The sequence below is a fragment of the Empidonax traillii genome, unplaced genomic scaffold (genome assembly GCF_003031625.1).
Source record: "Empidonax traillii isolate 1590-97213 ecotype Southwest subspecies unplaced genomic scaffold, ASM303162v1 scaffold144:size1428860, whole genome shotgun sequence".
Lineage (NCBI taxonomy): Eukaryota > Metazoa > Chordata > Aves > Passeriformes > Tyrannidae > Empidonax > Empidonax traillii.
Genome location: NW_020955337.1, coordinates 99,798 through 116,355, shown reverse-complemented (window position 1 = coordinate 116,355; position 16,558 = coordinate 99,798). Strand labels below are relative to the sequence as shown.

General features: G+C 37.5%; 1 protein-coding gene across 1 annotated transcript in view; it reads left to right on the top strand.

Annotated features, from left to right (window-relative positions):
* LOC114057739 (lipopolysaccharide-responsive and beige-like anchor protein) overlaps window positions 1-16,558 on the top strand; it is a gene marked incomplete at its 3' end in the record, with an annotated part of 305,157 nt that overhangs the window by 197,385 nt on the left and 91,214 nt on the right. The window contains exon 38 of the mRNA XM_027884383.1: window positions 14,046-14,170. Within this exon, the coding sequence (XP_027740184.1) occupies window positions 14,046-14,170 (125 nt within the window). The remainder of the gene's footprint in view (window positions 1-14,045; window positions 14,171-16,558) is intronic.

Here is a 16,558-nt window from a genome sequence, read left to right as displayed (position 1 = left end):
AATTCTTCATCAGATTTCTATTACTTTTCCCAGGCTTTTGTTCAGCCAGACCTGGTTTTATGGCCCCCCCTTGTCTACCTCTTCTCCAGCTGATTCCCAGCTCTGTCCTGTATACTCTGCTTGATCTCCAGCAGATCATGTACGTGTAATCCTTCCCCTCTCACATTTTTACCTGACATGGCTTCCACATCAAGATGCTTTCTTTGTTGCCACGTAGGCTCTTTTGTCTCTTCTGTATCTGGATGAAATAATTTCCTTCTTTGTGCTGCTTATGTTGTTGTGCATGTAGAGAGCACTGGTGAAAGGCAGCTGGAACTTTCTTTGCCCCAGTGACTCTGTCTTTCAATCTTTCTGGAGTGGCCATTTCAGAGAAAGTTTTTTAGAGAGAGAGAGAACCTTTCAGAGGAATATATTAAAATTACACAAATTATTAAAATATAATAATCAGAAATTAGAATTGTATGCCAGAAGACTTTGGGGCAAGTAGAATCAGCTACAAACCTGTTTCTCTATGAAACATTCAAAAGCCATTGAATCCATGTCACAGAATAAATTCAGCCAAAGAATCAGCTACATTTGTTAATGTGTTCATTTCTCCTCCAAATCCCGTACAGTGTGCTGTAATCTCTGTGATGATTGTCAGTCTGTCTGTGCTCCTCTCACTGTCCCCTTCCCTCATGGGAAATTTTTGGGGAAAATACCATCTTGCAGCGATTAGTATCAAAGATTGGTTCCTTCTATCATATGGTTTGGTAAGTAATCTGTTGCTATTGCTGTGATTTGCTGCTTGCCCGTATAGCTTCACACATGTATTTCATTTCCAAAGTTTAGCAAAGTTATTCCCTATAAAGAGGGTGAAAGTCTAGATGAAAGCCATCCCTTTTGTGAAAACCATATTCTCTATCCCTCTTAGGGACTGGTACAACAAAGTAAATTTTAATGGTGCATGGTACTGCAAATGAATCCTGTGACCTTGAGAAGTTTTAGCAAAAGATCAGGTTTTATTTGAGTCCTTTTGCCATTGTTTCCATTGCTGTATTTTTAATTTTTTAGTTGAAAAGTGTAGTACGAATAGCTGTGTATATATTCAGTACTTGAAACACTTCAAATTAATATTCATGAGTCACTTAAAAAAACCCCAAACTGGTTTGCATGTAAATTAATGATTTTTATTCTTTCTAGGGCTCTGTTCATTTCATTACTAACTGCATTCATCTTTCTCGTGAAATGAGAAAGCATGGTTTCTCTTCTGAAAACATTAGTGTTTTTACAGCAATGGAAAACTTCTCATTTTATCTTATCCTTGAAATCTCTTACAAAATATATGGGCTTTTTATTTTGACAAGGGAAGTGAAAACATTCAATTTTCATGATGAAATGAAACAGTCTTTTTTCAATTTTGAGTGTCAGTCTGAATTGACTGTTCTGTCAGCAGAGAAACTAATTGCACAAAAACCATGCTTTTCCGTTCTTTTACCGTGATTTCTCTTTAAGAGTTTCTTCTGTGATGGATTTAACAAACTTTGTAAACAAGGTTTCTTGGAGAAATTGTATTACATAGTGTATCAAAATGTTTGAGTCCTTTCATTTTTTCATCATAGGCTACTAAAGAAAGAAGTTAGCTTTCTTTAGCAGTGATAATGTGTGATTATTTCTAAGGCTGAATAATGGAGAAAGGTGTGACTACAGATAATTACAGATACAGTTTATATATGCAGGAGGAAGATTATGTTCAAGGAAGAAAATGTTCATTATGATGCAGTATGCTTAAATTATGCTTATAGGTATGTGCACTATAATTTAACTGTGGTGTGGTCCTAAATAATCTTCTCTGAAGAATTTACATAAAACAAGAATTAACATGTCCAGCAAAAAATGTGGAGAATTGTACAGTTGTTACAGAAAACTGTTCTGCTCTCATGTTTGCATTCCAGATTTTCAATACACCATTTACAGTTTTTTTAGGAGTTTAGGAGGATTTTCCTCTTTGGTGTCCCATCTGTAGTATTTTGTGAATATCAGCAGTATCACATACTGTACAGGTACTTGATACACACTTGATACAGATACACACAGATAGAATCTGTAGTCCAGAAACTGAGGTTTGCCTGAGCCACTGAGAGCTCTTTACCTTGTTGCTGAAGTGACACATTAGAACAGAAATTCCCAGAAATGTGCACAGTTCCAGCTTTTTCCTTTTTCACTGCAGTAATTCTTTCCAACATGGGGGTTGAGGCCACTGATACCTGGATTTGTTTGAAGTATGTTTCTCCACTGTGGATGAGTATTTAGAAGAGAGAAATACATTAGGAGGAAGGAGTATAAATAGACAAACCACATTAGACTCAGGAAATCCCCTGAGCTGAAAATAGTTGGAAACTGGCCATTGGAAACATGGTTAGATTGATCTTACTCTTCCTTAAGCCACCGCTGACATTTCAGGTTAGACTTTTAATGAGGAAAGGTTCTTTCTGTCCAGTGGATGCATTCATGGCCCCCCTCTGCAGGAGGACACCCCTGAGTGGTTGGTGGCACCACTGAAGCCATGCAGTTTGTGTGCAGTCCAGCATGACTTACTCCAGATCTCTCAGTTCTGCTCTCTGATGGGGGTGTTTCTTAGTGGTGCTGAATGGCTGTGAGATGGAGGATTCTTTGCTGCATAGGGCTTATTTTTTCCAGTTATGAATGCCAGTGTCATGTCCAGTCGTTCCCTTCCTTGATGGGATTGATGTGTTGAGAAACAGTGCTTAAAGAAAGTTGTTTCGATGTTAGGAAAAAGCCTAAAGAGGTATGTTGGCTTTTTTACTGGTTTTGGTGGTGTGTGGTTGTCTGGTTTTGTTGGGTTTGGTTTTGAGGTGTTTTGGTTTTTTTTTTTTAGTAAATTTGTCTTAAAAACAAGTAAAGGAGTAGCTAGGTAGAGAGGGAAGAAGTCGGAAGCCTTGTCAAGAGAGGTAATAGCTCCCCTGAAGAAGAAACTTTGTCTTTTCAACGTGTTTCTATGGATGCTGACACTGCGGGGAAAGAAGTTGTGGGTGTCATGTTTAAATCATTGAAATGAAACAGGAAACATTTCCTGGTTTGTTGCTTCTTAAGCTTTCATTTTACAGTCTTTGATATCAATCCTGTTCTATAATGTTGGATTTAAATGCTAACACTCTTAGTCTTGAGCATTAAAGCAAAGATATGTGGAGGAAAGAATATTACAGTGTCTCTTGTATTGCTCAGTCCAAGTGTTCATTGCCAAGTTAACTGTTGCTAGATGTCGCTCTTAAAGCAGCTATAGAGAAGGTGTTTACATCATCTCAGTGGTTTCTGATGTGTCAGTGTGCAAGCTTTTATCCTGGACTAAGCCCTTGAATTACTATATTAAAAGAACCCTGGGTGGTTTAGCACTCTTAACACTGCTCAGGCTTTACTGCAAGTAGTCCTTTGGTAACTTTTGTAACATTAATTAGGAAGGCTTCTACACTTCTCTTTTATTAATGTAACCTCTTTTCAGAGAAGGCTGGTAACTACCTTCAGAACCTTTGTGACCCATGGGGCATCAGTGGATCTCAAGAGGCGGTTCAGTAGCTTAAGCTAGTTTTAATAGGAGCTGTAATTAAAGCTCCAGATATTTAGGCCAGCTCAAATTAGCACTGAGTAATCAGGCATAAAATAGTACCATATTCATCCAAATATAGGAGGGCAGTGCTCAGAAATAAAACGATTATGAAGTGTTTCCCTACCTCTGGACAGGGCTCCCAAATATGCACTTTCACCTTTCCAAATGGAGACTCCGACTTTTTTTAACCTATTCTCCAACATCAGCTCCTCACCCTTGGAGGCGTTTTTCCTACCTGTCTAGGCCTTAACATCTGTACCTTCCTGCTGCTTCTCCATCCTCTGTGTACAGTGTTGGTGCTGTTTTATGGAGAGTTCTTGCAGGCTGTGCAGCAGTATTCTTTACACCTCCTGCAGAGGACTTGGTGTGAGCTGATGGTTACCACCTTGCCCAGGGCAATTCACAGGCAGCATCTTCACATGCAGACCATGTCAGGTAACAGTTCTGAACTTGCCTTTCTCTGTAGTGCCTATTAACTGCCAACCTTTTGTCTCCTGGCTTGTTGATCATATATAGTAGAAGAAAAGGTGTGTTTTCAGACTACTTTTTCCTTTATTTAAACCTTCAGTAAATACAGTATTCTCTTTGTGGTCCAGGAAAGGATGCTTCATCATAATTCGGTGCTGTGTTTTTATTTGTTAGAGACAGTTTGCAAGGCTTTCAAAGGAAAAATATATTTGCTACGTTAAACCCTTTTAAAGGTATTTGAGTCCTGTTGTTGTTTCCTGAGTATGCTGTGCTAGTATGGTAGCACTTAGGAGTCTTGCTCCATGTGCTTCTCAGTGGTCTTGCTGCCTTGTGCTTATTGTTTCCTGTCTCAGAGCGTGGTACAATGTTTGCAGTTATTTGAACTCTTTTTTACATGTGTTTCTGCAATCATCACACAATGAAGTCATTTCCCGCATTTTGCCCTCCTCAGATTTTAAATCTGGAATTAAATCTTGGACAAAAGTGTTAGTCCTCTAATCAAATCATACTTGATTTTTTTAGATTTTGGTTGGGATTTTTTTATTTTTTTGTAAGCTTTGATTTTAGTTATCAGAGAGTAGGAGAAATGCAGCTAATGTTGAATTTGAGTGTCTCTAAGGCTTTAATATCCTAACCTGCAAACTAAATTGATAATACCTTTTCCAATGCTGTTTAACAGAGACCAAACATGCAGTGGACCTGAGAGAGTTGCCTGTTCCAACTAACATAATTTAAAGCAGAGGGACAAGTATGTTCACATTGATTTGTGATTAGGCAAGAGGTTGAAGGGGGAATTTGCTTATCTCCCCAGATGCACTCAAGTTCTGTCTGCAATAAAAAGATAAAATATATAAATTTTTTTTTAATATATAGGTATTTAGAGACCTCAGGGAAGTTGGTCTTCTCTTTATTATGCTGTGTTAAAAAAAACATCTCTCTGTGGCGGTTGATGAATTGTTGAGTTGATGTAGTTAATAGATAATGATTTTAACTTAAAACAAATAAAAATCAAAACAAAACCTCAAAAAAAAAATCCAACAAACACCCCTTCCCCCCAATTACCTTAGATCTTTCTGGCAAGGGACTCAGAAAAAATATATATAAAAGAGAAAAAAAATTAACTTCCTGTAGAAGAACATAGAGCAGAAAAGTATTTGTTGAATCAGAGGGGTGCACTATTATGTTTTTATGGAAGCAAGAAAAGTATCCAGCTGTTAAGAGAGCTATAAAAAAAGGATGCAGGTTAGCCACAGCTCTTAAAGTGTAGATATATGGGAATGTGATTCCATCCTGTTTCTTCTAGAGGAGATGGTAGTGAAGCTGAAATGTTTGGGCCAGGTCAAATCTAAGATTTTTTTGGGTAAAGCTTTACTGTAATTCCTGTGTTTAATACTTCTGGGGTCAGAACAATGTACAAACAAAATAACAGAACTGAGCAGATTTTCTTGTTTTGGTCAAAAGTTGATCTCTATATCGACAAATGCTGAAAGATTATGATCTCAGATTTCAAGCTACTGAAGGAATTACTCTGAGTCATGATATTTCAGTGTACATTATGCCTCACAGAAAAATCTGCTGATGCTGTAATTAGTGAGAGAATACATAGGTACTTCCTATGCATGTGCTTAAGGTAAAAGCATCAGAACCAGCAGGAACAGCTAAGTAGATAGAGACTGAGCTGGCTCCTTTATCTTATTATATCCTCCAACCTTTATTCTTACATTCCACTCTTCATTTTGGCAAGGATAGGTTGACGAAGTACTGCTGACTAAATTTTCTCATTATCAGACAAACAGCAAAGAACCCCTCTAGCAAGATGCAGTGTATATCTATTTTTTGTATATTGTGGTAGTTATTGTTATTTTCAATATGAATAGCGGTTTATGGATCTCTGTGAACTACAGTTACTTTGAAAAACAAATGTTGGTGACTGTATTTAGGTGTAGTGTGTGTGCGATCTGCAAAGATTTATGAGCAACTAAGCCGAAGCATCCAGCTGCAAATTTGCTATACATTCATTCTTCCATGTCTGAATCATGTCTGAACTAATTTTTGCTGAAAGCCAGAAGAAAGTTTTCATGTTAACTTCTGGTAGAAAAGTGGAGTAGTTTCCATTTCAGTTAATTTATAATTATTCTTGACAGAAATGCAGCACAAATTGAATCGTGTTTTAAGGTGGCATCTTTGAAAGTGCAGTTTTATTTTAGACTGATCAAAATAAAATCAGTCTAAGATAAGACAGTGGTTGCAGAATACATGATTAGTACTGTACCATGTACTTAAGTGAGCCCTCTTTGAAGTATCAGTGTGCCCTGGAATGCCAGCACTTCAAAGAATGCTCCCTTCCAAAAAGCTGGGGTTAGCCACCAAGGGGTTAATAAAGATCAAAGAAGAGCATACATAAACTCATACATAAACAGAACTGTTTTTAAACTGGAGGTTAATAACACCGTTATCTAGGACAGCAACACCTTAAAGGTGGGCTTGTCTTTTCCCTGACATGGTGCTTTATAATGCATAGAGGGAGACTGAAACATTTATAGTCAACATTTTTTCTGGATTGCTTTTTAAATGAGGAATTCAAAGCTTGTCAGTGCAGAAAAGAGTCTCTGTGATACCTGAAATTGGCATTGTTCCTCTAGTTTTGTTTGCATGCTAGTTAGGTGGGAGTAGATTTTTGGTATGATTCCATGAAAACACGGAGATCAGGAAGCCTGGGCAGGGAATTGCAGTGCCTAATAAATAGGTGGTTGAGACAAAGAGATAATATCGTAAGTATGTACTTTATAAAAGCATACAAACAGCATTTCTACAAGGTTTTAAAATGCAAATCGAGGAATTACAGATCTGCGCTGTTTGTACTGTCTTGTTTATGAGGGGAAATAGCATGAAACATCTCTTAAGACATGCTTCCCTTACTGATGTTCGCATCTTTTGCTCTACACTGGAAGCACCTTAGGTTTAAACTGTACAAAGGTCCCCTGCCTGCCGTGCAGAGTTCCTCAGAGTTCTAAGTCCATGCAGATATTGTGCCAGAAGTTCATAGCCTGCTTTTTACATCTACTTCTTCTAAAAGGTATAAAGAAGAATGACACTACTCTCCTGCAAATACAAGAACCCCCCCCCACACACACACACAGCTGTATAGACAAAGCTAAATGTCTTCTTGGGAAAGGGTTAGAAGACGTTAATAGGCTATGCTGATTTAATGGATTACATTAGCATTCTGCATAATTGATACTATGCCAAAGAAGTTGTACTCAGTGGCCTTGGGCCGTTATTATGACCAGTTCCTGTTACTACAGCAATGACTGTGGCAGAGATTAAGAGCTGCCTGCACATGATGTTTTTCTCGTAAGGATACCCAGTTATTTCCATTTGTGGGAGTCTGTATCCTGAAACTGTGGGATATGAATGTTTATGTGTGAGGACAACAAAGATAACATTGGAAGGCACAGACTGCTTATATTGGAGTACAATTACATGATATGTCTTTTCTGATATCAAATATATTCTTCCTCATCTCTTCCTTTCTCACACCTGTAAATTTTTTTCCCCTTGTTTTTAGTTACATAGTTGCTGGCGAGGCTGCAGAGTTACTGATATAAACAGGTTACTGATATAAAACAGAATAAAAACAATGAACTCTAACAATCCCAGATAGTTACTGTCATTCAGTTTAGTCTGGCCACACAAATGCTTATGTGCAGGCAACTGAGTGAGGGAGAGTAGAACTGTAACTGGTTTTCCCATTGAAGAAAAGTATAGGTAATATAGGTAGTGTTTCCAAAGATCTCAGTGCAATTATCAGGAGTTAATTAATGTTTAATGTTCTGAAGTAGATACATTATCAGTGAAGTGCTGTGAAATACACACACATTGGAGTGTAGCTGGCCAAGTAATGTTTTAGCTGCAACTTTGACTTGATACTAATCAAACCTTTTCCTGTGTGCTTTGGTAGTAATACAGGTAAAGTGGGAATCAGATCAGGAACCTTATGTATTGAAAAACTTCTTTTCCCTACTGCACTGGTACTCTGATTTCAGTTTACCACATGGTATCTCTGTAGGAAATGTTGAACTTGGTAGTGCTGCTGAGAACTTGCTTTTTTAGTTTCATCTTCAGTGTTTGCTTTATTGTCATTAAGGCCAGTGTTTTATTTTCCAAAGTATGTTATGTATTTTTGATCGTGTTAAAAATTGATAATACATCTAGATATGCATAAAACATTTTTTAGATTATTGTTTACAAATGTAGTAGTATGCTAATTGTGTGCTCTAGTGTAACTTACTTTTTTAGATCACGGTTTTTGAAAGCTCATTACGAGAATATTGAAAGGTTTCAGAAAATGTTTTACTTGCTTTCTGCAATTGCATTTTATTGAGTCAGTTAGTGGAACATGCCTTGCTTGTTACTTACATGCAAAATATGAGAGATTTGGGTTAATATTCTGGACGTTCAGCTGTATGAAAATGCAAGGGATTTCAATTTACAAGATAAAGCAGCCTCTTACTTAACATGGTGCCCTGCAGTCTGCTGTAGGCACTCCACCAAAATTTCTGCGGTAATTTTTAGAACTTCAGCACTTCTATCTTTAATTGGCAATCAGATCAATGCTGAGGGATGAGCAGATGGAGAGCAGCCCTGCGAGAAGGACTTGGAGGTGCTGGCGGGTGAGAGGCTGGACATGACCAGCAATGTGCATTTGCAGCCCAGAAAGTCAGTTGTATCCTGGACTGAATCAAAAGCAGGGTGGCCAGCAGGCCCCTCTGCTCCACTCTGGTGAGACCCCACCAGCAGTGCTGCATCCAGCTCTGGGGTCCCCAGCACAGGAAGGACATGGACCTGTTTGGATTGAATCCAGAGGAGGCCACCAAGATTATGAGAAGGCTGGAATACCTCTCCTATGAGCAAAGGCTGAGGGAGTTTGGACTGTTCAGCCTGGAGGAGAGAAGGCTACTAGGAGACCTTTTAGCAGCCTTCCAATACATCAAGGGGCTATGACACAGCTGGAAATGAACTTTCTACAAGGGCATGTAGTGATAGGACAAGGGGGAATGACTTCAAACTGACAGAGGGAAGGCTTAGATTAGATACTAAGAAGAAAATTCTTTCCTGTGAGTTTGGTGAGACTGGTACAAGTTGCCCAGAGAAGCTGTGGATGCCTTATCCCAGGAAAAGTTCCTGGCCAGTTCGTATAGAACTTTGAGCAATGTGGTCTAGTGGGAGGTGTCCTTGCCCACAGCAGAGAGCTTGGAACTAGATGATCTCTAATAACATCCCTTCCAACTCAAACCATTCTATGATTCTTTGATTCCAATGTGAAATGCTTATTGCTACTTTTTTTTTTTTTTGACTTTGCCTTTTTTTTTTTTTTTGCCTTTTTTTTTATTAATTATTTGAGAAAAAATGTATGTGTATTCTCATAGGAGATATCTGGATTGAGTTCTTGAAGCATTTTACATGGAAGCAAAAGTTACCTAGATGTAGACCAAGAAGTGTTCCTGAACAGCATGAAAATAATCTGACACATATTTTCTTTAAAATTGTGCATTGCTATCTGCATTCTATGATTGCTGTTTTGTGTAATTTAGAAGGAACACCTGACGTTCTGCATTTGATGAGCCGTTGCAACCGAAGTGCATAATAAATTTTAACCAGAAGTTGTAGTAGGCATGCAGTTGGTGATGGAGAAATCACAGAGCCGCAATCTTTCTTGTTTCTTTTCAAATCTTTCCTGTTGTTACTGATGAATAAGTGGTGTTACCGCTCTGTTTTTGGCTATGACACTAATTTAGCCCGTGTTTGAACACTAACACCTTAGAAATTGTCGTCAGTGATTGATTGCCTTGCTGATGGTCTTCGTGAAGAGACCAAGGATTGATTAGGTTCAGAGATTGACTCACCTGCTTAACTCTACAGTTAGAGTTCCACAGAGTATGTAATCTGAAAATTTATCTTGGTATCTTCACATAGGTTTATCTGCTTTTAAGTTTGTTGCAATTGCCTTTTGTAGAAGTGTGTTTTCTTGCTCTTATGACTAGATAGCCTTCTAGAGAGAAGAGGTTTTTTTTAGAGCTGTAGTCATGCTCTGTCTCTGCAGATAATTTCTGTAACACGGTTTTGCCTTTCTTTCAATTTCTTTGTTTCTCTTTTCTGTGCTATATTTGTTTATTTACTACTAATCTAAGGATTTGAACGAGGGCTTCTGTGGTGTGCTAAAATCCATTCTCAGCCAACTGGTAGCCTGTACAGCACTAGGACCTCTCAAACTGTTGCTTCTGTAGGTTTGCATTTTTTTTCCTATTCCCCATCTGGCACAACCCCTTTACAAACCACACTAGTGTGCTTGACTGTTTCTTTTCTGTGGTCTTAGGGGTAGCAGAGTATCTCGAAATACACAATAGATCAGACATTACAAGAAGTGATTCTTTCAGCAGTTGCATGATCCTCTTGTCATTCTCTGGTACTGCTTAGATTCAGTTAAAATCTATAGTGTATGAGGACCAGTAGGTAATTCCCGTGCCTAAAATTCCTTTGTTCTAACACCATAATAAAACTATTACAATAGTTGGTATGTTTTGTTACCAATTGTCTTAAATCTTTGAAACTGGTAGGAAAATTGGTTTCTTGTTCCTGAAGATAAGTAAGCGTTCAGACTTTTTCCCATTGGCCAAAGTGAAGTTACTGTTTTGTTTTGGTTTTTTTTCCATGACACAAAGTCCTGAGGAAACAGGAAATACTCTGTATTTAATCTCATCTCTGTACAATTTTAGCAGTTAAATTAGTTGCATGGAACTGAGAGGAAAGTTTTTATCTGAATTCTGAGTACATACCTGGTTATTTGGGAAACTGTTTGAAAAATAAAGCAACATAATAGTTATGCTCTTTGAACAAAACATTTAATATAAAAGCTTTGTTTCTATTCAGTCAATATGGTTACTAAGGAACCGCTAATTACTGTGCATCATGTTATAGGAGGCCCTGACAAATCCATGCAAATCATATGATTTATAATTCATAAATCCCTGATCCCCTGAGAAGCGTTGCTCTTGCACTTAGACTAATTGAGTACTTATGTTTATCGATCCAGTCCATATAGCACCTTTAGTCCATATGGCAGCCTTTATTGTAGGGCTGGAAACTTCTGCCGTCACGTGTCCCCTGTAGTCCGTGCTGCTGTACTGCTTCCAAAATCTGCTTCCTTCATCCTCTGCTTCATAATCCTTCAGTCTGTCAGCAGTCAGTTCTGCCCAAATCAGAGCAGTATTTATGTCTGTCTCCCCCTAGCTGCAGCGGTATAAAGTCTGTGTGGTACAATACTGCCTTTTGGGGATGGGACTGCAGTGGTTAATTGATCTTACTACTAAGGTAGTATTCTGGAGTAGCTGTATTGCACACTGGCTTAAATTATTTCTAATATGCATTTCTCCCAGTAGCTGCTCTCAAAAATGGCTCGCTTGTAAGAATTAGTCAAGATTGGTGTTTGTTTTTGGCTTTGCAGGGTTTTGTTGGGTGTTTTTCTATGTGTAGAGTGTAGATAATAAATTTTTTTTAATCTTACAATGCAATGGTTACCAGTAGTTACAAATGCTCAAATACACAATCTAATAGCTGATACGTAGTTGTTTGTGAATAATCAGTGCACCAGTGAAGGAGATGGAACCCTATGCAAATTTCATGTGCCAAACTGAAAATAAAAGTAAGGGACTAAAGATGTATTGTGTTTCAGGATAATACTTCATGCCTCATCACTGTTACCTATTTTCCTAATAATTTTTGCATAGTTTTGTAATGTGCTGTAATTGCAATTGTTATCCAGAAGAATGGCATCGCTTAATTCTATCAAAACTGTAGAAAGATAGATGAATGCCAAATTAATAATTTACCATCTTTGCATAATACTGTAGCACGGAATACCAGAAGGATTGATGGCAGAAGAGGTTAACAAATTTTAGCGGCTTCCATTAGCTTTTCATTGTCATATGTTTGTGGTGCCGACTGAAATGAGCTTTGTAGGAGATCTCAGTCGAGGGAACTAATTACTCGTGCCGATTGCCACGCTGATGAATAGACCCTCATTGTATCATTCCCCTGAAGACGAGGAGCGGTCTGTGATTCACGACTGCATCCTGGCTGATATTTGATAATAATTTTAACAGATAAATGTAGGAAGGCAGAATGATGAAGTGCCTATCCGGGCTCTACGACTATCAAAGGCATGCACATAGCCAGCTGTGTTCTGCCTTTTTTATATAAACACTGATGGAGAATTTTAAGTTATTAATCGACCTTTGAATAAACCCATTGCTTCTTGTGTTTTATAATTTTTCTTTGGTTGATTATTCCAAAATCGTTGGGTTTTACAACTAGAGCATTCCAATTTCAGCACGACTGTAATACAGACTAAGTGTGAAAATATGATACTGGGGAACTTGATTCCAATACTTCAGTATTTTTCTGAAATTAAGAAATCAGGAAGATGAAAACTAGCACTGCCTTTTCTTTGGTGTTAGAAAAAGCCACAGAATTTTAATGAAGAATGCAACGACAGCCTCCATTTTTATAAATTTTTTTTTTCAGTTGGAATTTTTAATGTTTACAAATTGTGTTTGTGAGTAGGTTTGTACAACTCATTTTGGCTTTTGTTACTACATGTTTGAAACCTTGGTTCACCTTAAATAAAACTCATTTCTGCCTTTAAACCTCAAAGCTAGGAACGTAGATACCGAGTATTTTTTAACATTGTGATCTGTACATTAGTTGTAGCTATTCATTTGTCAGTGTTGACAGTTATACTTTCTATTAGCTCCTGGATCAGAAATGGAATTTATATGCATTTTCATCTGTTGTTTTAGTACTAGCTATGTAAACAAACAAAATCAGTGTTCTTTAATTTGGGCATACGCGTTTTCAGGATATCATGGCTTTCTATGCCTCAGGCATTTTCTGTTTGTTTATTTGCTATACCTGAAATTGGCATTTTTTATACATTCTCTGGGCTAAAATGCTGTTTCACAGTGGCATTCATTCATGATCATCTAACAAGATAGTAACTGGCACTTATATATGACCATATTAAAAAGATGTACGTATATTTGGAGCGTACAATGGAAAATAATGAATTTGATATAACCTTTTCTAGATGTAATTTTTTAAAAGTATGCCTTCTATGTAGCAATTATTACACATCATAACATGTAGTTTTTAATTAAATGTAAAAACACAACTACATAAACCAGAAATGCAATCTGATTTGCTTGAAAATAGATTGCTGTTTCACTCTCCTGGAATGGTTTATTTAAAAACAGTAAATGGAAAAGAAATGCATTTTCTCGTGTTGTTCTAAGCCTCAGGGGCTAAATGTAATGAATATTTTAAGAGATTATTTTAATTAAATTCCTGCACATCTAAACAGAGTAATATTTTATTATCACATACATAACCATGTAACTGAGGTATTCATTAAAGTTAACACTTTCTGGACCAAGAATTCATGGCATGATTTACTGACCTTGTGCAAAAAGGCACAAATTAGGAAGAAAAATGAAGGGGGACAGACTTTGATTAATATAGGTAATGCTATACCATATTTATAATAGCCTTTTCCCTATTCTGGTTTATAAATGCAGTCACTGAGAAAGGTGCCCTGCTGAGGCTGAAATGAGGCTGAAATCGGAGCACATGCCACTAGAGTGTGGGGAAACTGATCACACTGTCAGCAATTCATTTCAAAATGATGTATTTAGTGCTCATTTCACCTTCCAAGAAAAAAGGGAAAGGAGTTCCTTAGACTGGAAGGTGATATTGTTATTTTCAAGGACATACCTAAGTAAAAGATTGCAGAAAGGGGGGAGGTTAAAAAAAAAAAAAGGCGAAAGCAGCGCAAACAAGGAGAGCTTTATGCAGAAATTCAGCGCTACCATGCTGTTTGATAATTGCTAACATATGTGGCTCCTCTGTTTCATTGTAGTCGTCCTCGTGAGTTCTGGCGCCTTGACTACTGGGAAGATGACTTGCGGCGCCGGCGACGATTTGTGCGTAACCCCCTCGGATCGACACATCCTGAAGCGACACTCAAAGCGGCCGGAGAACATGGTCAGTGTAAAATCTGCCGCTTGCCACCAGCAGCAGGTTACAGTACGTGGTGGCAAAGACTAGACCTTCCCTTTTGTGAGATGCTGGAAAATGGTCCGAAATCCAAGGCTTTTGTGGTTGCGTTTCACGTTCGATACAAGGATGAACTGACCGTTCCTTCATATAAGCAGTGTCGGTGTTTGCTGAGCCCCCTCTTACATCTTAGCTGGGCTGGCACCTTGTGCGTGCTTTGCATGCAACGTTTGCAAATACAGTTTTCACTAAGCAGAAGAGAAGTGGATGCAATTTTGCCATTACTCTGTGGACTTAACGCTTCCTTCTAAATTACCTATTTATACTTAAGTAACTTCAGAAGAAGGTCTGTCCTGTTCAGAATTCCGCAGCAATTATTTCAGTGAACCTTAGCACTTATCTGCCCATCATTACAGATATATTAGAAGTTAAACTGTACAGATATTTGCTTATGTGTAAGTCCTCGAGTTTTTCTGCTAGAACTTGATATGCAATAAATAGTAGGAAATGCTGAGATGTAGAGTTACTGCTCAAGTAGCAGAATGGTAATGATGATTTCTACCTAGTGATTTAAAATAGGGGATTGCTTTTTTAACAGGATTTTTTCCCGTTTTGTGATCAGGGATCACTCAGTTTCATGTGCTATGTCTGTTCTAGAAGAGAATGAGTTCACAAAACTGAGTTTTGTAAATACTCTCAGTTTGAGGATTCTATATTAAATAAAAATATAAACAGTCAAACAAAAACACACCCAAAGCTAATGAACTTTGGGGTTTAGTGTAGAATTTTATGTCTTTGCAATCTAATGAAGATACATTAATAAGGTAGAAAAATCTTTCTTGTATTTAAAAATAAATTGCTTATATTTAAAGCTGAGTACCCTTCACTTTGAAGATACACGTCATGGAAAGGACTAATTTAAATTTAGTTGTGGGGGTTTTTTTGTTTGTTTGTTTATGAATTACTGCATACATACACACGCAAATTATATGTGGAGGCATAAACTTTATGCTAATTTAAAATTATAAAGACTGTTGTGTGGATATAGAAGAACATCACTGTTGTAAAGTTAGTTTCCGTCAGGCATCTTAACCTCTTGCACTCAGCCTTAAAGAGCCATTTCTGGAAGAAAATGTCTACAATATGTCAGCTGATATAATGCCAAATGTGACATCAGTCCTCTAAAATAAATGACCGTACAGAGACTAGTCAATAAAGTGATCTGAAAGCCATGTTTGTAGAGCCCTACATCTTTGACTATAGAAAGAGGAACAAGATGTAGAATTAATTAACCCCTTTTTTTGCTTTGCAGCGTGTTGTTCTTAATACTGGGTGTTGTTTCTATGCCATGGACTTCAAGGGCACTCAATTTTTTTCCATTTAATACTTCATAGATTAACAACAACTGTCCCCCCCCCCTTTAATATTGTGGGTACTTTAGAATCAATACATCTTGTCGCAGTTTCACATATTCGACTTATGTTTTCATATTTAGTCTTTAAACTGTTTATCATAATTTTAAAACCCCTTTTGCTGAAAAATATTTAGAGCAACCATTTATATTTGCATAACTAATTCTTTTGTAAGTAAACACACAGTAATGCCATTTTTTCTATTTCATACTAATGTGATATTTTCACTAATCCATGCTACATTTCAAGGGCTATGGCTCATCCTCAGTTTCTAATTGACAGGACTACAATTTTTGTCAATACAAAGAAAGAGCGAATAAAAGTAGCCCTATTTCATAGGTAGCTAATAGGCATGGCTGGTAGCTAACCCTGGTAATCTAAATAGAGCTAATTGTTTTCTGTTTGCCTTTCTGTTGAGATTTTGACATCCTTAGCAGTCTTCTATTATATTTAGTTTCCTTTATTCTGAATTTAAATGCATACTGTATTTGTTACCTGTTGTCATTCTGTTTCGTCATCAATCCAGCGAATATTCCAGTTTGCCTTAAGTCATTATTTAATGTGACTTGTGAAAATATAGATAGTTGCTATCTGCCTGAGTGTGGGTATAAATGCAACTGTCTCGTTCCAAGTCCTTCCACTGGCAAGGTGTAAAATGATGAGCAAAGCACAAGCTCAAGTTCAGCTGGAAACTATATATAATTTATAGGAATGCAAAGGTAGTTGGGGTTTTTGGTGTTTCATTTTGGGTTTGTTTTTTTAGTGTGGTGGTTTTGTTTTGGCTTGGAGGGGGGTGTTGGGTCTCAGAAGGTACAGTTGTCAGAAAGGTCATCTGGAGTGGTCTCTTGATCAATTTCTTTCTGAATAGTATTTATAAACTTCTAATATTAACTGATTTCATGACAGAAAATCTGATTATTTTCAGATCTTTTGCAGCCAGACTTTTGGGCCCTGTTTTCGTGGT